The sequence below is a fragment of the Sphaerodactylus townsendi genome, linkage group LG11, assembly GCF_021028975.2.
Source record: "Sphaerodactylus townsendi isolate TG3544 linkage group LG11, MPM_Stown_v2.3, whole genome shotgun sequence".
Lineage (NCBI taxonomy): Eukaryota > Metazoa > Chordata > Lepidosauria > Squamata > Sphaerodactylidae > Sphaerodactylus > Sphaerodactylus townsendi.
Genome location: NC_059435.1, coordinates 54,366,361 through 54,392,691, shown reverse-complemented (window position 1 = coordinate 54,392,691; position 26,331 = coordinate 54,366,361). Strand labels below are relative to the sequence as shown.

General features: G+C 41.3%; 1 protein-coding gene across 8 annotated transcripts; it reads left to right on the top strand.

The window, feature by feature from the left end:
* TRDMT1 (tRNA aspartic acid methyltransferase 1) lies at positions 1-26,331 on the top strand. 8 transcript variants are annotated; one of them, XM_048511305.1, is made up of 11 exons: positions 1-587; positions 7,844-7,953; positions 8,953-9,029; positions 10,371-10,442; positions 12,341-12,406; positions 14,031-14,100; positions 14,988-15,071; positions 15,669-16,027; positions 18,539-18,596; positions 24,536-24,665; positions 24,825-26,331. In XM_048511305.1, the coding sequence occupies exons 1-11, from the start codon at positions 524-526 to the stop codon at positions 24,974-24,976; spliced, it is 1,242 nt and encodes a 413-aa protein (XP_048367262.1). In that variant the 5' UTR covers positions 1-523; the 3' UTR covers positions 24,977-26,331. The 8 variants fall into 8 exon arrangements, 6 of the variants coding, with proteins under 6 accessions (XP_048367262.1, XP_048367264.1, XP_048367268.1 ...); XM_048511306.1 differs by having other exon boundaries at positions 2-587; positions 25,918-26,331; XR_007245778.1 differs by lacking the exon at positions 18,539-18,596 and having other exon boundaries at positions 25,918-26,331.

Sequence of the window (26,331 nt, the reverse complement as noted above, 5' to 3'; positions counted from 1 at the left end):
TGTATCTAATGAACACTTGAACGACCATGGCGGAGCGCCCTCGCGGTGAGGAGCAGCAAAGATCTAGTAGGCTGCAAAGGAGCAGAGTGAAGAAACTGCCCGCACTGAACTCGGGGAAAGCACCGGGATGGAAACGAACTTGGTGAAAAAATGCACACAAACCTGCCTTATACTGGCCGACAGTATTTGTCTGTCAGGGTCAGTATTGCCTTTTATTGGAGCCCACGAAAATAAAGCCAGTAGACCGGCAACTTCGGTTTGTTTTTCTTTTCTTTCAATGCAGCCTGAGTAAGAGTTCTGGAAAACTCGAAAACATGCACCGGAGTTTGGGTTGCTTCGGTTGGTGCTAAAACTAGGCAGTGCATGGCGTTGGCTTCTGGGTATTACGCTGGAGAAAATGGGGCGCCAGAGCCGAGAAAACTGGTTCGTCGGTGGGAACCAAAGAAGGCCGGAACAAAGTGTGGCTTGCTAAGTGCGGCTGCCGGAGGAGTTGGCCTGATGGCACCGCTTGTGGCTGGAGAAAATGGAGCAGTTGCGAGTGCTGGAGCTTTATAGCGGCATCGGGGGGATGCACCAGGCGCTGCAAGGTACCTTGTCCCTCCATGCACGTAGCGCTTTTCCAGCAACAGTTCGTGCGCCTCGCTGATTCCGGGAAAGGGGAGGAGACATAACTTGGGAAGACGCCGCCGCTGCCATGGAGACGAAGGTTGTCTCCTGGATGGGGCTGCTGTCGGGTTGCAAACGGCTGACGTGCTTTCCTGGATAAATCCCCGAGTCGGATTTAATCACAAACTCACATGGGCCCCTTCCGCAGATGCAGAATAATGCACTTTCAATCCACTTTTTCAGTTGGATTTTACTGTGCGGAATAGCAAAATCCACATGCAAACAATTATGAAAGTGGATTGAAAGTGCATTATTCTACATGTGCGGAAGGGGCCATAGTGTGACTCAGCGCTAGAGTGTCTCTGTTAGGGATGCCAGCCTCCTGGTGGGACCTGGGGCTCCCTCAGAATTGCACCCCCTCTCCAGACTGTAGAAATCAGCTACCATGGAGAAAATGGATGCTTTGGAGGCATGGCCTCCTCAGGCTTGACCCCCGAAGTTCTCCAACCTGAATCTGGCAACCCTATGCTTCTCCCATTCCCTTCCCGTGGTGGGGGTGGCAGGGAGAGCCCCCAAGTGCAATCCATGGCATTCATCACTTAAGAAAATAATGTGTGATAGGTGAAGGGAAAGACCCCTGACCCAGTGATTTGCTACCAATCAGATTAGACAATTGATGGGTCAATTGCCAGACTCCGCGTAAGGAAACTTCGTGTGTCCTGCTGCCTTTACTCTCAGTTTCAGGACCATGGAAACTGGAAAACATATTCACAGTGCAATCCTGAACACAGTCACATCCTTCTAAAGCCACTGACGTCAATGGATTCTGAAGGGTCTCTTTGGTCTGACTTGGATGGCCCTGGCTACCATGATCTCATCAGATCTTGGAAGCTTAAACAGGGTTAGTCCAGGTTAGTACTTGAATGGGAGACCACCAAGGGAGTCCAGGGTTGCTATTCAGAAGCCAAATCTGACAAAACATCTCTGTTTGTTTCTTGCCTTGAAAACCCCAGCAGGGTCAGTCTGCTGCGCTTTGACAGCACTTTGCACCCCCAACTTTGTTTATATTTTTCATTCTATCTTCCTTCAGCCTTTTAGGGGAGATAAAAACAGATGGACAGAGCTATTAAACTGTAGAATCCAACAGGAAATGCAGAAATTTGGGAGGAAGGGGGGAACATCTCATATATTCTTTCCTTAGGCAGGTTACTCTCACTTTCAGCAACTGGTTAAAAATAAGCAGATTAATAGTGGTGGCCTACCTTGTAAGAGTTACCAAATTAATTGGATTAGGGATGGGCAGAGAAGGCTTCAAATCTGCTATCTGTTAAGCCAACTAGATAATTTTGGGCTAGTCTGCTTGCTCCTCACAGCCTAACCTACTCACCAGGTTGTAAAGAAGAAATGGAAGGATAATTATTTATACTGCCTCAGATTCCTGGGAGGAAATGGGTTACGGTAATAACCTGTTGCCAGTTCTCCAGTTTATTTTCAGAGTACTATGAAAGCATTTATAAACATCCTGTACCTGTTCTTGAATATTCAGTAATGGGGAAAGGTTTCTTGTGTGATTTCTGCTTCTGAGGCAGCTATTAAAGGGGCAGCAACTCCTACAGAAAAAAGTGGCAATTTTTCTTTTGATACTTTCTGGCATTTGCTGTTTAAATTGTTTGGATTCCTGTTCCCTTCATAACACAGAGAACCAGTACTTCCCACTGATTCTGATTAAGGTGTCTGGCTGTGTGGAGTAGTCATGTCAGTGACTCCTGCTGATTTTGCACAATTTAAAAGAGACTGCTCTGTGAGAGCTATGCAGTCTATATGGCTGACTTCTCCAGATCCATGTCCAGAGAAGTGACGTCTGTGGATATGTGAGTGTGTGGGGAAGCTCTCCTCCCCCCCCCCCCCAGCATTCCCTATTGGATTTTACAGTACAGTAGCTGTGTTCATCTGTTTTTATCTTCCCTAAAAGGTTGAAGGAAGATAGAACTGAGAATATAATTACGAGCAGAATTACTGGTCAAGTTGCAGTCGACTTACCGTAATCCTACAGGGTTTCCAAGGCAAGAGACAGAGATGGTTTGTCAGTGCCTGCCTTGGTATAAGGACACTAGGCTCCCTTGGTGGTCTCCTATTCAATTACTAACCTGAGTTAACCCTGCTTAAGCTTGCAAGATCTGATGAGATCAGGATAGCTTGGACCATTTAGGTCAGGGCAAAGAGTCCCTACTGAATCCATTGAAATCAGGGAGTTTAGAAGGATGTGACTGTGTTTAGGATTGCACCGTTAGTGTGCTTTCTAATTGTTCTAATTTTACAGCAAAAATTTTTTAAAGACCTAATGGAAATATTTCCAATATGAGGGCACTAGTTTATAATATGACTGCTTTGAAGTAAGGGAAAAAACTATTAGTTCCCTTTTGTCCAATGAAAACCATAAAAAGCAGTGAGAAGGCTGTTCGAAACAAATGTGGGGAGGGGAGAGATAAAAGTTAGCTTCTACTTTCCTTCTCTTATTCCCTGTGACTATTAATAATAATAATAATAAGGATGGACTATGGAATTCTATGGGAATTACCTTCACGGGATTGCAGTCTCAATGTGCAGAATATGTACCTAATATACTGAACAAGCAGCTCTCTTGAAGAATTGACTCCTAAAGGGAGGAGAAGTTTAATTGTAAGATCTGTACCTTTGTGTCTAAGTAGCTACAGCATCCCAGAATACAGGGATAAAATGCTGTTCATTTCTGAAACTTGGATGGGAAATAATTGCTTAACAATTGGTGCCGTGTTTGTGGAAGACATAATTTACATTTCTCCTCTTTTCAGTTTTCATCAAATGAATTGGTTACACAAACACAAAGGCTAGGATCTTTTTGTAGAATAGAATAGAATAGAATAGAATCTTTATTGGCCAAGTGTGATTGGACACACAAGGAATTTGTCTCCGGTGCATATGCTCTCAGTGTACATAAAAGAAAATACATTTGTCAAGAATCATAAGGTACAGCACTTAATGATTGTCATATAGGTCTAGTAAGCAATCAGGAAACAATCAATAGTAATAAAAACATAAAATGTAAAATCATAAAATAAAATGAAATGTCAGCACAGGCTATAGTCATACAGTCATAATTGGGAGGAGATGGGTAATAGGAATGATGAAAAAAGTAGTGCAGTCGTTATATAATAAATATACAATAAATACTTTCCCATTATCGAGGGACTTCCTTGTTTAACAGAGTGATGGCATTCGTGAAAAAACTGTTCTTATGTCTAGTTGTCTTGGTGTGCAGTGCCTCTGTAGCGACGTTTAGAGGGTAAGAGTTGAAACAGTTTATGTCCAGGATGCGAGGGGTCAGTAAATATTTTCACAGCCCTTTTTTTTTTTGGACCAGTGGCAGTAATAAGCAAGAGTGGTCCCTCCAATGGAAGGCAGGTTAGCAGTAATTGTTTTTTCTGCAGTTCTGATTATTCTCTGAAGTCTGTGTCGATCTTGTTGGGTTGCAGAACCAAACCACACAGTTATAGAGGTGCAGATGACAGACTCAATGATTCCAACCCAAGATGGCGCCGACGAAGGCTGCCTCGGTGGAATGCTCTCAAATGGATCTTTTTGTATTCTGACTAAGTGGGGTTGTGTGGAGATATCTGTATCCTTAGTCTCTTACTTTTGTTGGTTGATTCTAGGGACACTTGGAGAGTTAAATGCCAATTGAAATTTACATGTCAACTAACACGAGCTTCATTTGCATATTGGTCTCTGTGGGAGATATATGTTGAATTAAGAAGGAGACTAGTGGGATTGGGGTGTTCTGTTATCACAGAAGTTTTATAGCTTGTACGTATTGAGCACACATGCTTCTTTTGAACACATCTGGGAATAGAGAGATAACATTTCTTAAAAATTTGAAGCCCTGGAACCAGAGGAAAAATTTCTTCCCCTTGTTTTTATTTTGGGGGAGGGGGAATGAAAGGCGAGTGATACTGTCTTTCCTTATCAAATCTAAATTTATTTTATTTCTTTAACCACATAAAATTCATATTTTGTAAGTTAGACCATAAAATTGTGCGCGCTCTCCCTCCCTTTCTCTGATGCTGTGTGAGAAATTTGTGTGAAGTGTATTGATTCTGTGTTTGTGAAGTGTGAAGTTGATGCTGTGTGTGAAATGGACCAGAGGAAATATTATATAGTCAGGAGGAAGAGAATGCCCACAACAGTGTGGGAAGGTAGCATAAACCTCCATATTATAATATTGTTATATCAAAACGTATTTTTTTGAAAAAAATTAAACCTATTGTAAAATAAAATTGTCCCTTATTTGCAGTGTGGTTCAGTAAATCACTTTAATGCCCTTTCCTAATTTAAACTTTAAAAAACCACCTTCTTTATATTTCCATTTGACAGGGACAGGAGGGCCTGTGTGTTTTTGTGAAGTGGATATTTTGAACGAATTGACAGGAGCTGTTTGAACCCAGTTAGTCAGTTTCTCCACTCCCCTGGAATCTGCTGGAGCCTGGAATTTAGTTTTAAAAATGCCCTGGCTGAGCAGAATGACCGCATTGTAATTCCTGCCACCAAAACACCACGTGATGTTCATTAGATGCCGTCCAAATATCCCGTATGATAACTAAATCATCTGATATTGAGCTGTTAACTGGCTTGTTAGGGGGAAAGCAACAGAGCAAATCTGTGTGTTTTTCAAAGCACTTGTAGGAGAAATTGTCAGGATCAGCTGGTTGACAGTCAAACAATAGCCATTAAAACATGAGCAGTATATATACAAATATCTGCCTCCTCCCTGGTATGAATATTATGCTACAACACATCTGTAGCTGCTATTAGATATCTATTGTGCAACTGCCTTTGCTTCTTAAGGTAAAACTAGAGAGCGGAGATGGGAATGAATTCTTCTGCCTGTGCTTGATTGTACTATTCGCCTCTCCCAGTTATTAATCCTTTAAGAGAAAAAAAGTTCTTTCCACATTTTCCCCCTCTAATGCCTTGTAACAGCTATAGGGTCTTGATTTCAGTTTGCAGAACTTGCAGGGGAAGGCACTGTTGAAACCTCCTCCCCTGATCCTGATGTAGATTGGAGCTTCATGAAACTGTAATTTCATTTTAAAGGATGCTGGAAAGATCCTATGGTGACTTTCCCAATGTCTTGGATCTGTTCTAAGCCTTAGTTGTGAGCTGATCTGCTGAAGCTGCTTTATTACCCCACACTAGATGTCAGTATTAACTTACCTGACTTCTTATCTCAGGTGTTTGTCAACCTTGTAGCAGAGCAAGATGTATACATGTGATTAACAGTGGCACAAAGTACAGTTGTTGGAATCTTAGGAAGGTGAGGCAGTTCACTTATTTTACAAATATTTATTGAAGCAGACTTTTCAAAAGAAACTGTTATTAAATTGGATCACCTGCTTTGATCCTGTTCGTAATTAAATAATTGTTCTGTATTGGAAAAGTCAGTAGTATATTCTTGCTGCGTGGACCTTGTCTGGCCTACCTCTCTGAGTTGTTGGGAGGATAAAATGGGGAAGTGAGATAACCAAGTATACTGCACTGAGCACCTTGGAGAAAGGGTGGGATAAGAGTATGCTAGACAGATCAAAATCTCTGGTTAAAATCTTCCTTCTACCATAGATTGAATATATGACATGTAATCAAGCCACTTTCTCTCAGCCCGCTTCCCTGTATGAGTTTACTTTGCAAGTTTGCTGTAAGGATTATATTATCTGTGAGGTATCTTGAACCTTTGCAGGGGCACTGCAGAAGTGCTGGATTCTTATTACTATTCTAGTGTATCATTCTATCCCTGTAAGTGGGCTGGAAGTTTGAGATAAAACTTATTCAGACACAAGGTTAAGAACATAAGAACAAGCCAGCTGGATCAGACCAAAGTCCATCTAATCCAGCTCTCTGCTACTCGCAGTGGCCCACCAGGTGCCTTTGGGAGCTCACATGCAGGATGTGAACGCAATGGCCTTCTGTGGCTGTTGCTCCCGATCACCTGGTCTGTTAAGGCATTTGCAATCTCAGATAAAGGAGGATCAAGATTGGTAGCCATAAATCGACTTCTCCTGCATAAATCTGTCCAAGCCCCTTTTAAAGCTATCCAGGTTACTGTGCTGACCTTTCTGCAGACCTTCCAGCAGTCACCACACACCCCTGCATTACAATATTGTCAGACTCCTTACTGGAGCATCCAGCCGGGATCGGATTGCACTGGTCCCGTACCACCTTCACTGGCTGCCGATTGAGTTCCAGATCATGTTCAAAGTATTGGTTTTAACATTTAAGGAAATGAGTGGTCTCGGACCTGAATACCTGAGGGACCCTGTCTCCCCATACTGTCCTGTCAGGTACCTCCACTCATCAGAGGAGTGCCTGTTAGAGATCCCCGGCCCTAAAAACATCCAGCTGGCCTCTATGAGGGCCAGGACTTTTACGGCCATGGCCCCCATTTGATGGAACAGGTTTCCTAAGGAAGTTAGGGCCCTTCAAGATTTACAGGATTTTCACAGAGCCTGCAAAACAGCTCTGTTCACCCAAGCATTTCTACCTGGCCAGGTGGGGTGATTGTACATATTCCATCTATTGCCTCAGCCTCCCATGGACGCAGTGGGAGGGTGGTGGGTCTGTTGCCTTCTGTTATTTGAGTTATTCTGAAATTGTTACTGAGTTGTGTTTTATGAATTGGTGTTGTATCTGTTTGCGATGTTGTATGCTGCCCTGAGCCCTTTGGGGGAGGGCAGGTTACAAATGTAAACAAACAAACAAACAGAGTTACACCCTTTCAAGTATGGCATGTAAAACTTAGGGTTGTGGTGTTAGTGACTCAAGTTCAAGGACAATATTGCTGATTGCACAGAGACAAGTGGTAAAGGGGCCCAGCTTTCAAAGAGGCATGTTTGGTTTCCAGGTTGTTAAACTACAGCAATTGTGACTTGTTGTGTTGTAGTGACCACAGAAGCTCCAAGCACCTTGGACTTCAGTAGATAACTGGAATAGTGTGGAACTAGTTGAAAATGGAGTTTACTTGAACGTTGCAGTTGTAGCAAATGTTCAAGTTAGAGGTTAGCTAAAACAGATAATGGGCAGCTTTATTTCAAGAGCTGGGTTGGTGCAATTGATTTTAAGGGCTTTCTAGTAAGCTAAATTATTTTTAAAAACCAGGTGTACTAAAAACAGTGGACTTTTAAACAAAATCTTTCCTTTGAATTTGTAGCAAGTGGTATACCTGCAGAAGTTGTTGTAGCTATTGATGTGAATACAGTGGCAAATGAAGTTTACAAGCACAATTTTCCCACCACCTCTCTGTGGTCCAAGACAATTGAGGTGAGTAATTACCCTGCAAAATCTTTTTGTCTTGTTCTAATGAGTGTATAGATGTACCTGTACATGTTCAGTGAAAAAGATGTCTGAATTTTCCCCTTTTGTTTGCGTTTCATTAACTAGTGTAGCAATTTGGTGAGCTTTATGTCTGAAAGCTTCAGAAGTGGTTTGTGATACCCGCGGCTCAAAAAGGCAAAGTAAAAAAATTGTAAAAACTGTTTATGTTTGACAACTTTTAGGATTTTTCTTAACTTTGTCTTATTGGGCAGTGAGCATCTCAAACCACTTTTGAAGTTTTCAGAGCACTTTGGCTCATTCCGCACATGCAGAATAATGCACTTTCAAACTGCTTTCAGTGCTCTTTGAAGCTGTGCGGAATGGCAAAATCCACTTGCAAACAGTTGTGAAAGTGGTTTGAAAATGCATTATTTTGCCTGTGCGGAAGGGGCCTTTGTGTGTGTAAAGGGCCCTCAAATCTCAGCCAACCTATGGCCACCCCAGGAAGCGGCTTTCAAGGCAAGTGAGAAGCAAAGGTGGTTTGTCACTGCCTTTCTCTGCAGAGATTTCCTTGGTGGTCCCTTCCCTTCCAGTACTGCCCCTGCTTAGTTTCTGTGATTTTGCAAACCGAGGGCTGTGGCCCTCATGATGCTGAGAAGTATTTTCCAGTTTTTTGGGTTGACTTCTCCAGTTAATCTTGTTGAAAACACTAGGAACTGATGCTGTTCTCTGTTAAAATGATCAGTGAACAAGAGGCACATTCCTGCTGGCATCTGCATGGTGCCTGACCCTTGGGCAGGTCAGAAGTATGAGTGCAAATCTGCAAAGAACATTGTGGGTGTTGGAAAATGACATTGTGATAAATACCTGGAATTTAAAAGCTTTTAGAGCTAAGATGGTGCATACAATGGAATATGTGAACAAAGTGATTTACAGCTCTGAAACAAGGATAAACTCTGTCATGCTCATAAAAGAAAATGCCTCATTTGTCACTTTCTTTTTCAGGGGATATCACTGAAGGAATTTGACAGATTATCATTCGATATGATTTTGATGAGCCCTCCTTGTCAACCTTTTACAAGGTACTGGTTTCAAATGCCTTTGTTTTTTTTCTTTTTAAGGAAAAAGATACTTTACTACATTTTAGAGCATCAAGTATTCAAGGTGTGATATATTGTAGTTTGACTCTTACTGTCATTCCGTTTTTTATACTGTTTTAAAATGCATGAAGTAACATAATACAAAACTTAACATTAAGTAGATATAATACAGTATATGTTGTGGGGGGAGAATACTGGAATAGCTTAAGGATTTTGGAAACTCCTATTCATTGCATTAGACTTACCGGTACATTCTGTTTAATTAAAAAAACTACATTTTGTTTAAATTGGAAAGATTCAACTGAAAGCTGCAGAACTTTAAACAAGGCAAAACAAAGCTAAATCCACTGGTGGCTCGGTGTAGGGGCCCTCATACGAATGCGAATTGTTACATGTGCGGGGGGTTTAAAGTAGGGATTTGGGGTCTATTTTTAACAGATAATGGACCATCTGGGAGAGGCTGAGTTACACCCTGGGCCTTTCCCCACTTACGGTTTGTGGCGCACTACTCTCAGCGCGAGCGATTTCCGCCGCGGGGTCGTGTTCCCCACTGCCCTGTCAGAAGGTGCCGTTTCTTCAGCATCAGAAATGACGTGTGCTGAGGGGACGTGAGAGCGCAGAGTCGGGGCGGCTGCGTTGTCGCCGCTCGGACTCGTGGGGAGCGCCGCTGGACAACGCGCTATTTGGGGACAGTAGCGTGCAGCAAACAGTAAGTGGGGAAAGGGCCCCTGTCTGTCTTGTGTTTTACCTCACTTTATTCCCACAGCCTGTTTTCTCCAAGTCTGACTGGCACCCATACTAGATGCAGTAATGGCTGGTGAATATTTAAAGCAATTGAGTTAATGAAGGAGAGAAGATAGAGTTTATCTCCCCTTACCCACATTCTTAATTTTCTGTTTAAAAAATGGATCCTTATCCCTTGCTTTTCATACGGATAAGAGGACCTGTGAATGGATTTTTCTACTCCCACTTTCATATGAAGTGTAATCCTGAGATGGAACATGTGATTAACCCTTGATTTATGCCTAATATTTGGCTTGGATTCTCTTAAAAGTTCCACTTTTGCCAATTCCCCACTTCTACAACAGACATTTTTCTTTCCCACCTATTAGGTGGGATCCTCTGTTTTCCAGGAGCAGCATTTGAGACAGCATTGGGAAATGGGGAAGTTATAATCTGTGAATTAAAGTTCTGCCTTGCACAGAAATTTCAGGGGGAATCCAAGTCTTTGTGTGAAGCCTTTTATAGGATTGAATTAAGGATCTCAATGTAATGAAAGTTACACTGACTTTCACTTATTGCTTCAATTCTTTGCTCTGTCAGAATTGGCCGACACGGTGATACCTCTGATCCCAGAACTCGAAGTTTCCTCTATATTCTTGATATTCTTCCAAGGTAATAACTGAAACTTCTAGAATAATTCTTTAATATATTGATAAGATATTTATAGTGTATCAAACAGCCAGCCACAGCGAGCTGTTCACGCAATGCTGGCAGTTGTTTTGATTAATAGGAAAAAGAGATCTGTCCCATTATAAGAGACTTGTACTACACAACAGCTGGATGAGATTGTATGGATGCCAGACAAATAATAGCTGTATGTCTGTAGGTTGTTGGTACTCAGTCAGTGTCACAGAAGCTACGTGTGGCTATTCTGAGCACTGTTCCTTATGGCACATGCTCCAAGAGAGTGTGCAATTTCTTTAGAAACTGGAATAATTTCATCATTAGTATAGGCCCAAGATAAAGCTATTTTAATTTTAAAACAAAACATAATTTACTGATGATTATTTCAACATTGTGTACATGTAGGGGTTTGTTGTTTGAGGCTTGGCAGCAGGATGAGATTAGGGCATACTGCTGTTGAATGCTAGCAGACTTCCAGGAGTGGGGAAAGATAATTCTATATTTTGGTTATATATATAATTAAAAGGGTTATATTACGTATTATTGTTTCGTGTATGCCTGGGGTGGTATGGAGTAGTCATGTGACATGGAAACTCATGTGACATAGTGGGGTGTAGTCATTCAGTAGTCATGTGTGACATGGAAACTCATGGGATCGAATATTTACAGTCCACCTTTCTGACTGGGACTCAGACAGAAAGGCGGACTGGGTGGATTAAACCCATTTCGGGAACTTCCTTGATTCTGACAGTATTTATTTTAGTGAATTTCCAAAATAAGCATGCATGGGATTGCAGCTTTAGCAAATAATCAGAACACTTAGAGTTTTCTCCCTCCCTTCCCCCTCTTTCTTTTTTCTCCTCTCTCTCTCTCTATCTCTCTCTCCCTCCCTCCCCCCTCTCTCTTTCTCTCTCTCTCTTTTCCCTTCCCTCTCCATTTCTCTTCTTCCTACTTCATCTCTCTTTATAACATCAGCATCTGATCTTTACAAATGAGGTAATAAAGGTATTCAGAGAGGAAACATTTCTTGTTCTGCTACTGTTTTGTGCCAAAACTGTCTGGAACTGAAACATGCTATCTTGCCTAGTGGTATAATATGACACCTTTTTCCAGCATTGCTCAAGGCACCACAAAGATTTTTTTTCTTTCACTCTGAGAAAAGTCTGGCTTAGTGGCTTTTATCTGAAAGTGCCATAAGACGTGTCTAATCTTCCTTGGTCACATGCCTGACGGAAGCAGGACCTCAGTAATGAATTTGACTTCTCACATTCTGAAGCGCTACCCCAGCTCCAGTAGGGTTGTGTTTGGCTGAGATAATGCTGCTGAGTTCTTTTGCGTGTTTGTAAATAACCAAGCTTGGCTGTTGAAGCTACTGTTATATGATGGAATGTGAGCTGCAGGATTCAGAAAAGGAAATACTATTCCATCTTACCTATAATAATGTTAGCAATGACTTATGCAATGTGTCGAACAAATATACTATCGATGTCCTATCTATGCACGAAACTTCTGCTACAAAAAGTGTTCCTGCAGAAGGTTGGCTGATATAGAAAGGTTTCTTGAGGAGAAGCATTTGAATTCCAACAGAAAAAATTCAAGAGGATCTGTGAGTTTTGTATGCACATGAGAGAGAATTTCAGGGTCTGGACGCCGGAAGGCGCATAATGACAGTCTTTTTGTTCTTTAGTTTTGTATACTTCTCCAAGGTTGAATCCTTCATAGTACTTACCTGCATCTCTTGATTCTAGTATTGCTGGGAGGGCTTGGGTTGGGGGGTGGGGGGAGGGAGAGTTTTGTTAAAAGACAGAACCATAATAAACAGAGTGATTTATTTTGATTCAGTACTTCACGCTTTCTTACTGTAGTCTAAACATATTGATTCACAGGCTTACGAAACTACCAAAATATGTACTCTTAGAAAACGTCAAAGGCTTTGAAACATCTACAGCCAGGTATGGTGAAATCCATTAAGTTGGCTGGAAGGGGGAAGAATGATGCAAGGGGGCACTTTGAAACTGAAAAAAACCCCAGATGTTTGCAGTGGAAAAAATGGCGTGGAAATACTGGCTTTAAATCTTGTACATTAGAACATAAGAACATAAGAAAGAGCCTGCTGGATCAGACCAGAGTCCATCTAGTCCAGCACTCTGTTACTTGCAGTGGCCCACCAGGTGCCTTTGGGAGCTCACATGCAGGAGGTGAAAGCAATGCCCTTCTGCTGCTGCTGTTCCCGAGCACCTGGTCTTCTAAGGCATTTGCAACCTCAAATCAAGAAGGATCAAGATTGGTAGCCAGAGATCGACTTCTCCTCCATAAATCTGTCCAAGCCCCTTTTAAAGCTATCCAGGTTAGTGGCCAGCACCACCTCCTGTGGCAGCATATTCCAAACACCAATCACACGTTGCGTGAAGAAGTGTTTCCTTTTATTAGTCCTAATTCTTCCCCCCAGCATTTTCAATGAATGCCCCCTGGTTCTAGTATTGTGAGAAAGAGAGAAAAATTTCTCTCTGTCAACATTTTCTATCCCATGCATAATTTTATAGACTTCAATCATATCCCCCCCTCAGACGTCTCTTCTCCAAACTAAAGAGTCCCAAACGCTGCAGCCTCTCCTCATAAGGAAGGTGCTCCATTGCTGTATAATAGAATAGAAGGCTAAGGGTCATACTTAATTAGAACAGCTGTTAAATTGAAAGCCATTCCACGGCAGCTGTTCTGGCAGAGAGGCTTTTCCATCTGTGGAAGAGGGAAAGGAGATTTTCACCTGTTGTCCCTCCTGCTACAGAATTCCAATTTCCTTCCTGTGCTGTCCACTGGCCTGCAGGAGCAAATTTTGGGGAGTGGGAATCCCAGAGGCCTGCAGTGAGGGGCGGGGGAGTTGTCCTCTTTTCGTTCAACTCCATTCATGCTTCTTAGGATCCAAGCCAAACTGTGTTTGGGCTTTACTAACGAATGAATGAATTCTCATTTGAGGTTCATAATAGCCATAAGAAAAGTTTGTATTTATTCTGAGCCATGGATTTCTAAGGGAACCCACATTTATTTTTTAAATACATTTCTAAATTATTGTTGCTGATGTGCAGCTGGGTTTCATCCAGACTCTGTTTCCTTATCTCCAGAAATGGTAAAACAATGGCCTTGTTTGTTCATGATGATAAATCTTCAGGCTTCCATATTCCACTCATATGTACAGATCGTCTGTTGTTTGGAATCTTGGTTTCTAGTGTGTGTGGGGGGTACAGTTTATCATTTTACACAATTTGGCTAACGCAGGGAACAGAAATTTGTTCCAAACCAGAAATCTCCATTCCATGCATGGGGCAATTGAGTACACAAGTCTGAGAACTCCTGGTTAATTCTTATGTACAAATAGTATGTCACTGTGGTTATAACTGGAACGTAAAGAGAAATAAGTAAGGTTGAACCAATCCCCTTGAGATATATGATTTGTAAATTAAAGTTGACAGTGTAACAGTTTTCTAGTGAAAGCATATTCAGGATTGTTTCAGACAGCCACCTGCCTAATCACCTGCCCATCTGAAGTCCACAGTTCCATCTTTTTTTTTGTCTTCCCAGAGATGAACTCATACAAACACTAGGAAAGTGTGGATTTACGCATCAAGAATTTCTCTTGTCTCCAACTTGCGTGAGTATTAGTACTGCTTTTTAAAAAAAACCAGTGAAGCCCAAATTGTATTGTAAATACATACATTTTTTTGAGGAGTAGATTGTGTCTCTCATTGCTTCTTGCAGTCAAAGCTGACCGAGCCAAAGTTTATTTCAACTAGAAAAGGAACTTTTTTGATTTCTTTCCCTGGAGATGGAAAAGACGGGGGAATCAGGAAGCACTGACACACTTGTTCTTTCCCTTGCTTCGGCATTAATGCAGAGGGGGTTTTTGTTGGCATCAAATTCAGGTACATCCACAACTCATAAAAAAAGGACTTCATATTTTGGAAAGATCCACAAGAATGACATGCAGACTTATGCAGGGATGCTCTGGTCTAAGTCCATTGAAGTCAATGGGCTTAGGTTGGAGAAAGGATTGTATTGTAAAACACTCCTGCATTTCCAAAACTGATTGTGTATTTTCTTACAGCTTTAACATTTTTATGATCTGGGTATCAATACTATTTAACCTGAATATACCGAATACTGTTTAACCCGAAATACCGAATTTTAGGGCTCCTCTGGACCATAAATACCTGTCTCCCCTCCTCTCCAGTCTTGCTGAAGAAACCTAATTCTGAGAAGAACCCCAGTTGTGTAGGTGCTGAGGATGTTCTGTTTACATTCTGACTTCCCTGGTTTGAATTTGTACTATTAGGAGGATAACCGTTGTTTGATTCTGTAGGTTTTTTCTTTTGAATGGGGTCTGTGTGCATGATATGTTAAAGATTGACAGCAGTGGCACAGGTACCTGCCCTGCTCAGATGAGCAGGGTTAGAATTTAATTATAACAAAAGCATATATTTAAACAAAGTATGTATTTTTCTTTCATGCATTCATTATTCACTGGGATTTTGCTTCCAGCTTGGCATTCCAAACTCCAGGTTGCGGTACTTCTTGATTGCACGGCTTCAGTCAGAACCTTTTGCCTTTCATGCGCTGGATAAGGTGAGGCTATCTTTCTGTAATGACCACATAATCTGTTTTTATTTATTTATTTAAAGCATTTCCAGGTCACTTTTACAAAAGGATCAAAGGAGCTTGCATGTAAAAAATTAATCAGTATAATCAAAACCAAACCTAAGTAAAACTGCAGAATCAAATCACACAACAGTTAATAAAAGTTGGCAGTAATTCACTTGGAAAGATCAATCAAACAATGAACTAGTGGATTTCTCTAATCTTGGTTGTGGTTGGTTTTCTGGGCTGTGTGGCCATGATCTGGTAGATCTTGTTCCTAACGTTTCTCCTGCATCTGTGGCTGGCATCTTCAGAGGTGTATCCCAGAGAGAAGTCTGTTACACATTGTGTCCAGTGAGAAGGGAATGTTTAGTGGGGTATATATTGTCCATATCCCAGGGTGGGGAACCAATCAGTAAGTGTTTGGGTGGAACTTGCTATGCAAAGGTGTGATTGAGTGCATTGTATCAGTCCGTTTACATTTGTAATTGCATTTGCATTCCCTGCATTCTCTAATCTTTCCCTGCATTCTCTAATCTAATTTGCATTCTCTAATCTTGTTTTCACATTTTTGTTTAATGTTAGATACTGACTGTTTTCCCAAGCTTGGAGCCAAATGCTTCAGAGACATCCAGAGACGCTACCAGGCTGGAAGAAAGTGGTTCCCCGGTCCCTACAAAAGAGGCAAGCTCTAGTTCCAAAGATAACAGGCAGCAGTGCCGGCAGAAGGAGAACATCCTCTTTAAGCTTGAAACAGCTGAAGAACTAGAAAGGAAGCAACAAAAGGATAATGATGTCTCTGTTCGAATGCTAAAAGATTTCCTCCAGGAAGACGGCGAAGGACTGAGTCAATATTTCCTACCACCAAAGTCCTTATTACGCTACGCTTTCCTTCTAGACATTGTGACACCCGCTTGCAGGAGATCAACATGCTTCACAAAAGGGTAAGCCTCTCTGAGAGAACACGTCAGGGGAGCTGTTAGCCAGGAATCCGCTTTCTTGAAGTGGGCAACATTTCAAAAACAGTAAGCCAAAATTTTCTGGAACGTATTAACTGCTAGCTTTCCAACTTAATAGATGTTTTGAGGAGATGCCATCAAGTTACGGAAAAGAGACTTTGGAGGTGATTTGCCATTTGTTCTATTGCCATCTTGAGATGATTATAATGGTAATTTATTGGAATGTTTTAATGTTTTAGGTATTTTAAACATTTTTATATATAATTTTGTAAGCCACCCCAAGCTCAAAAGGGGAGGGGTGGCATATTAAATCAAATAAATAAAAAGATTGCCTGCCTCTACATGACAATCCTGGTATTCCTTGGAGGTTGCCCATCCAAGTACTTACCAGGGCCAACCCTGTTTCATTTGTGAGAGCTGATAAGATCAGGCTAGTGTGCAGCTATCCAGATCAGGGCTGACTGAATAGAAGGATCAGAGACAAGACTACCACAGCATGCTAACGAATGGCTTGCAAAGAAGCACATAGACCCCAAGCTGAAGCATATTTTCTGTGAGTTGCTTCAGAGGTGGGATCCAGCAGGTTCTCACAGGTTCCCGAGAGTAGGTTACTAATTATTTGTGTGTGCTGAGAGGGGGTTACTAATTGGTGATTTTGCCACGTGATTTTTGCCTTAGTTACGTCCTCCTCTCAGCAGTAGCGCGCAGAACTTGAAGCAGTCTAGCAGGAGGTGCACCGGTGTGCGTTGCAGCCTGCACCTGCGTGCATTCGTTTCCCGCCTAAGGACCGGCGCAGCGGCTGCATCCTTGCCACAGCCCTGCCCAGGAATGCCCTGCCCCCGGAATGCCTGGCCACAACCCCATTGTGCCCCGCCCAGCCCCATTGCCCCTACGCCACAGTTTGAATCCTACCACCATGGAAACCTGTTACTAAAATTTTTGGATCCCACCACTGGGTTGCTTTCATATTTTTCATTAACATACATTTAGTCCTCATTAATACCACGCATTCTACTAAATCGAGCTCTCAGACTGTAGAAATCAAAGCAGCATCATATATTGCTAGCTATGGATCTCTAACCACTTTGGCACAAGCTGCTTTGCATCATCACATCTAAATGCGTATAAAGGACCAGATGGTTCACCTGGGTCTCAGAAAATTGCCTTAGTAAAACTTCAGCCTAATTTTGCTTTCCAATACTCTTCTTCTTGGAGAAAAAGTTTTTCACTATTAGTCCATCCTTTCCACACATCCTAGTCTTCAGTTCCTTAGAACAAAGTCATGGCTTAGCTATGCAGACTCTGGTTAATTAATTTTTTTGGCCCTCATGACCCAATCACTTCCAGCCACCTTCTTCCCTGCTCCTTTTATCCCAGTCTCTGAATCTGCCGGGAATTCAGTGGGTTTTGTTTTTCTTTGTCTCTCTGTAGCTGACCTTGGCCACCCTGTTAGCCTTCTGTACTTGAGATTTGAGTGTTTTGTTCCTCCTTGTTACCAAGGAAACATGCTAACGGTTCACTGCAGAACAAGTCTTTTAGCCCACCAAACTATTTCCTTCCTTTCTTTTCGCTTCCTTGAAATGTTACTGTGTTGCACACTTTTAGGTTTAGTCACTGCATTCTGCTATCTTTACCCACAAAGTATCTCTTTCCAGCCTGTAGTTTGTACAATAGTAATCAAGCAGAGCCTGTTTCTTAGATTCTGGATTCCCCTATAATTAGCATGAAATGACCCCCTTCAAGAGACTGCTGAGTTGTGTTTACACAGTGACTCACATTGGCTCCAGAAGAAGGATCCTGTTGTTTTAAAAATACTAGTTTCTAATTATTTATGGTGGGTATACTTTTCCTTCTGTCCTTTCTAAAACAAATATGTTCAACAGAGTTGAAAATACTTACAAAAATTCATAAAAATCCATTAGAGTTCATTGGATCTGTGCACTTTGGAATGAAGGTGTATGACTTTTGCTAGTGGTTGTTTCTGTATATCATTGAATCTGGCTTTCTGCAATGGTCATGCTCCTTCTGTATATGATGAGGACTCCTTATGGTACTTTCAGGAGCCTGTACCCTGGCTGCAGAATCACTGCAAATTATAATGCGAGTGAGATGTGGTTGAGGTTCGGAAGAAGGAATTCATAAGAGAAAACCTCTGTACTCAGTTTACTGTAGTCTCTTTTCAAAGCATTTTGGGCACTTGGGCTGAAGAAAGCTGTGAAGGTGAAGAAAGCAACAGCTGCAGTAATTCCTGGCTCTGTCAGCTTCAATGATTTCTCTATCAGGTTCCAGACTGGTTTTTTTTCTCTCTAAGAGGAAAAAAAAATGGGTCACGTTGGATAATCTTGAAGTCCCCAGATTAGTTTCATTAAATAAGAATGTTCTGTTCAGAGCCTTTTAGTATGCCATTTGTGAGCAGTTTTAACCTCTGCACTCATTGATGCAGAAAATCTCAGAAGAATCTTGATGTATGGCTCTCCATTGATTTTTTTTTTTAAGGTATGGGCACTATATAGAAGGAACTGGCTCGGTATTGCAGACAGCAGAGGATGTTCAGGTACAATGGCCTTGTATGTATTTTGATTACCTTTCGATGCACATTTCTTTGTTTGCAACCTGAGCATATCTATGTGTGTTTACTTTAGCATTCCTAAGCTCAGAATTTACTGCTAGCACCATGTATTGAATAGTGAAATGTTGGTTAGCTAGGGTATATAAAGAGAAAATCATCTCCAGAAATAAGTTTACATAGTTAAACTTAGAATCCATCTACATTTGATGTTATGACTATGCACAGGAGCAGAAGGTAGAATCCTGGTATTTGTACTATTGTACTATTTGTACTATTTACATTCAAGCAGAGAGTGGATTTAAGGAAATTCAGGGTGAAGGGATAAAACCTGCCCCCTTTTCCTTCTTTCCTCACTGAGTTCAGTTGAATTAAGTATTTTTCTTCCAGCCTGGCTCCCAGAGCCCCCAGTCTTTAAATATATCCTTTGGTCCTAGTGCAAGTTCTCTAGATGTTCATTGTCAAATCAAGATACAATTTATTTTTGTGGCTTCTTGTGTGCAAATACTGGACAGAGTATTCCCATGAAGTTTTGTTTTTGTTTAAAATGAACAAAGTTTGTTAAAAGTTTGTTCTTCTTTAAAAGGAAGAACCAACTAGATCAGTTTGACTTTTTACAGAAGTGATTCAAGAGGTGGACTATTAGGAAAGGAAAATGGATGGCCTTTCTCACATCTGACCTTGCAAATGAGCATATCAAATCTTAAGACTTTGATGTCTCACTTTTTTCAGAGAGTTTTTGCAGAAAGTTACGTTACTGCCATAACAAACATACTCCTAGATTCTGCTTCTGATTTCTGTGTCCCTACTAATGTGCAAGGACTTTTTAAAATGCAGGATAAAACAGATTCAGAATGTCAAATTATGATGGGGCTTTGCATGTTTTTTGTTAATTATTTATGAACTATAAAAAATAAAATTTGCTGTTGTATTTCTTTGAACAGTGGCACAAACAATCAAAAAGAGCAAAACAGCCATGTACACCCGCCATTCAATTGCATGTTAATATGCAATGTAATAATATTGTATTAGTGGCTTATTGTGATTCTTTTTCTGTTTCTTGTAGAACTGTAATTTCCCTTCTAAATATAATGCTGGCTCATATTACCCAGGATTATGTTTCCCCTGACTGATATGGACCATTATTATATTTACAGGAGTAAATGCACTTCTATAAGAAACGTGAAATGAATAACACCAAGTCATGTATGCATCTGCTCAGAATTCTGCTCAGGAAAGTGATTTTAGCATTGCTGTGCAATAAAGTCAGGGCAAATTCAAGATAATTTATACTGTGGAATCCATACTATTATTTTTAGAGGATTAACATGGTTGAACGAATAACCAGCCCTCATCAGAAATGCATGGTGTTTGGTCTTTGGTGAAAAATTATTAACTTAAGAAGAACTGCCCACCGATAGTTAATCTTCCATAGTTGTAAAAAGAGGTTACTAATTTCAGCTATTAGTTTCCTCATATCTTGGGTGAAAGGTCTGACAGCAGTTTTACATGGGCCGGAGTGGTGATAATTTCTGGTTTTTATCATATTGCCTGTTGCAGTCATTTCAAGGACATTATCCCAGTCTTGTGAGACCATACAGTGGCCATTTTTTTCAGGATCAAAGACTGAATTCGAAGAATGTTTTTTATGTCTGGACTTTTTTGACAGGCCTAATATTGATCCAGTCTATAAACACACTGAACTGTTTTCAATCTGAACCTTCAGGGACACAGTAAAATATCCTACTCCTCTCATAGCCTATTAATTTTGAAATAGAGCCTTCTGGCTTGCTGGTATTTTTAGGAACCACTTTTTGTTAAAAATCCCCTTTATGCCTGTTCATAATAACCTTTTAAAAAACTGTTCTGTGAAGGGCTAGATTTCTTGTATCTTAAAAAAGGAGAGGATTATGGCCTTTACTATGAAAATAGGGCTCTTTAAACAAGTTTGGATGTGTTCCTGTCTGATATCTGTATTCAGTATTGTGATAAACGAGAAATGCGTTTTCTACTAGGAATGAGGAGATGAGTCAGATTGTACGTATTGACCATGCTTAATAGGCTAATGCATGTTAACTTCTCCTGTTCTGATGACAAACTGTACTATAATGAACATACAGGAAGAATATGGGAGGGGGCCACATATTAAGGAGGAACATGTGAATAGGCATACCAGAAAGTTGTGACTCTAAGTACCCTTAGCCAATGGGAGAACAGAGAGGGTAGGCGAATTGGGGAGAAGGAAATAAACATGCTGCGAATATACTGTTTCGGTGGAGTCTACCCAGGCAGGCGACTCCCCTTTCTTTGCAAATAAAGCTCCTTAAAACTCTCTTCTGTTGGCTTGATATTTGTTAAAGAAATATTAGACACCACAGTATCACTGTATTTAAAATATGGCTGCGTGCTGAAGGTGGGAGACATCCCACCAGCCCCTGCTGTTGCTTGTTACTGCTCAGCTGGGCAGTGGAGAAAATTCTATGGCAAAAAGGTAGGGAGCCTAATTGGTCTTCCCAGCATGATAACGTTGCTTCTATGGCAACTCCAAACATGTAATCATGTTGGGTGATGTTCTGCTTTTGGCCAAACGTCTACTGTTAAACCATAGGGTTTGGGGCAAATGCTAGAGAGGGCAACACCACCATCCTGGCCTGGCTTGATGACACCAGAACAGGAGAAGTTCCAGCCTCCCTCATCTCCCTCTGGTTGCCCTGCATTACCATGCCTAGCAACCTTAATCTTTCGGAGCCAAACAGGCCACAGACTAGAACCACGTGGCAGTGCAGCCATGCTTATCTTAGAGGCTGAAGAGATGCTTCTGAATCTGTCTCTCTGCTGTAAATCTATGTCCTGCTTGATTTCAATACAATACAATATGATAGACCTTTATTGGCATATCATGCATATAAGAAATTGAGTGGGATACAACACAACTAAAATAAAATAAAAACTCAATTACGTACGGTATTACTGAGTTAAAGGCAGAATAATAAAATTGTGCAGAAGCTGGGATATAAAATTTTTTGCAACATTTGCAGTTATTTCTGGACGCAGTTGTTCAAAAATTTAAGAGAATCCAGTAATCCACTTGCATTTACTAAGTGAGGATTTACAAGGTTAGTCTGAATGTTTGTATAGAAAAGACAATAAAAGAACACATGAGAAATGGTTTCAATAACGTTCATTCCATGGGTACTGCTTGTCTAAATATGGAAGGTTTTTTTAAAAAATTTCCCAGTTAGAATTGCTGATGACAAGACATTGCATCTAGCAAGTGAAAACACTCTGCATTGGTTAAGTACACTTAGTTGGTAGAAAGTAGGTAGCAAGCTAACGTATATTTAAAGGGGATTTTAAGCACAGGGGAGAGCAGGGTTTGTTTTTGCTGCACTATTGAGAGTTTAAAATTCAATAACTGTAAGTCTATGTTTTATTGTCTGAAATGCATCCCTTGCTTATAGCATGCTCAACAAATCTAAAGAAAGATCAATGACTTAATTTTTTTGCTCAATGCATGTTAGCCAGTCAGAGGACCGAGATTCAGTGGGCATTTGATGAGTGAGACTTGTAGAGTCAAGATGAAAATGTCGGCAAAGCCAATACTTGATCAACATTTCCTGAAATGCTTGATTTCTTAGTTCTAGATTAACTGCAAAGAAAAAAAGCTCAACTGATTTCTCTGCAAATTTTGATTCATATATTGGAATTTATATGTTTGATAAAATAACTTTTTGTTGAATGGGTATTCCTTTTATGAAAACTTTTTTTCTCCCACCCATCCCAAATCTTAGGCATAACACATTGTTTTCAAGGAGCTGTGCAAAATCCTTAAAGGATAATTGTTTTAAAGGCTGGGGAGTTTTGCAACCCTCTGCTAGATCACAAGGTTACACTTGGAAACTCCCTTGCTCAAACAAGAGATTAGCTTCATTTATATGGGCTATTTAAGTCCTTCCAGAGGCTATGGTCCTTTCCCCACTTTAAAAAATAATGTTGAGCCAAACCGCTCTCCTTTGAATCGGTGCTTTTGAGTGCGAGGTCTGACTCCCCACCGTAGCTTGTCCCTGTAGTAAACCTCACGGCAGCTATGAGCTTCATGACATGCAGCATTCCCCACAACTGTGCATTCAGTGGTCATCGGCAGGGCACTTCTCTGTTCCGATTGGCTGGAGCGCCAGTTTGTGGGCGGAACTTGGTTTTAAAAAACCCCTGAAATCGTCGACGAAACGTCGACACACACAGTCATAATCGCAAATTGAACCAATGCCTTTTTTCCTTTAAAAAAATGGTTTCTGATTGGCTGTTGAGCTGCAGTGCGAAAATTTGTGGAACATGGAAGTGCCCACTTTCCTTTCTCCTCCATTTCACGGGATGAATGTTCTGAATGAACAATGAATGTTCTGAATGAACAATGAAAATAAGCTGTGTCTGCGTGCGCTTGAAGCGATGTGCAGACGCGTGATTTCCTGGTAAAAAATGGCGGAAGGAAATGCTGCATGTGTATCGCGCACGCCCCGCAGTTCCCTGATTGGTTCACGTCACCATGTGCGGCGGGAAATTCAAACCTGCAGTGACCCCTGGCTTCCCCACTGCCTCGCTGTCCCCCACGGTCTCTGCGGGGTTTTAAGAAATGTTGCTCAACCATCCAGGGGGAGAAATGACGCGTGCTGAGGAGGACGGAGAGCAGCAGAATTGGGGTTGCTGCATTGCTGCCGCTCAGGTAGTGGGAAATGCAGCAGGCCCCCGGTTTATTTGCCGCAACTACCGCACAACAAAAGGTGAGTGGGGAAACGACCTATGATGTCACTGGAACCCCTCCCCAGCTCATAACAAGATGGACTTATAACAGAGGTAGCTTCAGTTCTGTTCTAGTGTGCATTTCAGGGCTTGTAGCCCATATCATTTGTTGAAGCGGCATATTTGGATAAGAAAATTATGGTATGCTCTGACATTTCACAGGGAATCAAGAATTGTGATAGAATAAGTCTTTGGAAAAATTCTTTCTAACCCAGATCATCCTCTCTAAACCTCTCAGAGGGCAAGCTAATTCTACCCCCTTTCCCTTGCATGCTCCCTAAACCATACTTAAGGTCCACCAGGTTACTACTGGAGGAGTAAATAGTGGTATAGTATATACTGTAAGGAGTCTCAAAGTGACTAACAAACTCCTTCCCTTCCTCTCCCCCCAACAGACACCTTGTGAGGTAGGTGGGACTGAGAGAGTTCTGAGAGAACTTTGACTGGCCTAAGGTCACCCAGTGGGCTTCATGTATAGGAGTGTGGAATCAACCCTGGTTCTCCAGGTTACAATGTGCTGCTCTTAACCACTATACTATTCTGTCTCTCAGTGTGGCTTTCAGCACTCTGGAGGTTCTAGGTTCTGGAACTAGGTTCAGTTCCCCACTCTTCCACATGAGGCCTGCTGGCTGACCTTGGGCCAGTCACAGTTCTCTCCGAACTCTCTCAGCCCATGTGGAGACAAGCAGTGGCAAACCACCTCTGAACATCTCTTGCCTTGGAAACCCTGTGGGGTTGCCATAAAGCAGCTGTGACTTGATGGCATTTCCACCACCACAGTGCTGGGGAAGGGGGCAGGAATATACAAAACTCAATTTTTCTGCTTGCCTTGAGTAGGTAAATTTAAAGGTAGTCCCCTGTGCAAGCACCAGGTCATTAATGACCCTTGGGGTGACATCACGTCAATGTTTACTTGGCAGACTTTGTTTATAGGGTCGTTTACTATTTCCCGCCACAATCATCCTCACTTTACCCCCAGCAAGCTGGATTTCCCCCAAATATTCTGAAGTTCTACCCTTGTGTGCAGGCTGCTTCATTGTGTCAGTTACTTAGAGACGCTTTCCCATCTTTGCTACTGGAAGGACAGATAATTGTGCATCTTGAACAGTCATCTTGACCATTTTCCACAGCTTGAATCCGTATTTAAATCGTTTGAGACTTTGTCCGAGGAAGAGAAGCTTATGAAGCTGTCAACCCTTAAGCTGCGGTACTTTACTCCAAGGGAAATAGCAAATCTTCACGGGTTTCCGCCTGAATTTGGTATGTACCCTAATGTTAAGATATAGCTGGAAAAGCCAAAAGGTTTTCTAATGTCTATGAGAAAAGAGATCACATAACCTTTGTATATTTCAAGCATTTCTTTCCCACCATTCTACAATCCAAGGCTGGTGCATTTTCCTTGTTTCTGGTGGTCTTCAGGTTTAGAGTGTTTGCTTTTTGGATTGAAATTCAGAGTGGAAAAAATAGCAACCATAGTCGATGCAGCTGTAAATTTCTGGCCACTGTCCAATACATTTAAAAATGCATGTAAGTGGCCCATAATCACAGTTCATATTCTCTTTGGGTATTAGGAATGGATTTATTAGTGCTTCCTCCTTTTGGTTGCAGCAGATGCAGTTATCGTACGGAGCCATAAACTATCCTAATTGTTTTATCATAGTCAATGTTAATAGGTCTCCTAAGATTGCTGAAACAACATCATTAGGATTGACCAGGATGCGCTTGCACCTGTGGCTTGCTTTCAAAAGAGTGACATCAGATTATTTAGAAAGCTTTTTCCCCCACAGGTCAGAGAGCAAGAGGAACAGAGAGAAGGGCTAAGGTGGGTGGTTCAGTGGCGTAGTTGAAAACCACACGGAAAAAAAAAATTCACTATGCAGACTCTGTTGGCAGGCAAGAGGTCTTGTGGAGCTTTGTGGCTAAGTTTGGAATTGATTGGGTGTAGTCCCTCCTCAGCCCTCAGAACACAGAATAATTTTATGTTTTATTATATTTAAAGAAAGACAGTGGTTCTGTTTGCCAAACCACAAAGAAGAATGGTGAACAGCGCAAGGAGCATTCTACATTTTAGAGGAGCAAGTCCTGTACAAAGCGTTAATTTGCAAACCATGAACTAAAATGTGCCTTATTGGAGTGCATGCTGGTTTTTTTATACTTCACGGGACAGGTACTATAGAGATAATGGGTTGTACCACTTCCCTCCAGAAGTGGAGCCTTCCTCTGGTGAAGAATGCTCCTTGTGTTGGAGGAGGGTTCTATTGTAAGCTGAGCAGAGTGAGAGGAGGCAAGAGTGGCTGTATGTGGATGCAGACTAGACCTAGTTCAGTATTCACTGCAACTCAGGTAAGTTTTGCTAATAACTCCAATATGTTCTAGAGCAGACCAAGAAAATGGAACATTTACATAACAACTAGTCATTGCATTTAGAAAAATGTCACCAAGTCCCTACGATCAAGACCATGAACAGTAGGCTGGTTTTTGCTTTTTTCACTATGAGCTGTGTTTATTTTAGATTTTCCTGGAAATGTAACCATGAAGCAGTGTTACCGTCTGCTGGGGAACAGTCTCAATGTGCACGTGGTTGCAAAATTAATCTCAGTTTTGGTTGGATAACGTTGAAATGCAACATGGTTGGGGGCTGCCCAGTGAGCGTTCTGCTGTGGATTTCTCATTTGGAAGCTGATTAAAACGGATCACCATGGACTATTTGTAAGGCTTCTCATGTTTAACTTTTATAACAAATACCAGTCTCACAAATACATCTCATTTACTGTATGTGGCTGTCTTATGCGTTATTAAAATGTTTTTATGTTACAGTTTGTGAATGCTGAAAACTTCATGGGTTCATGTAACAATAGAATATCTATAAGGAATTGTGGATGTCAGTTTTCATAATAATGTTTCAATAAACTATTTTATAAGAAAA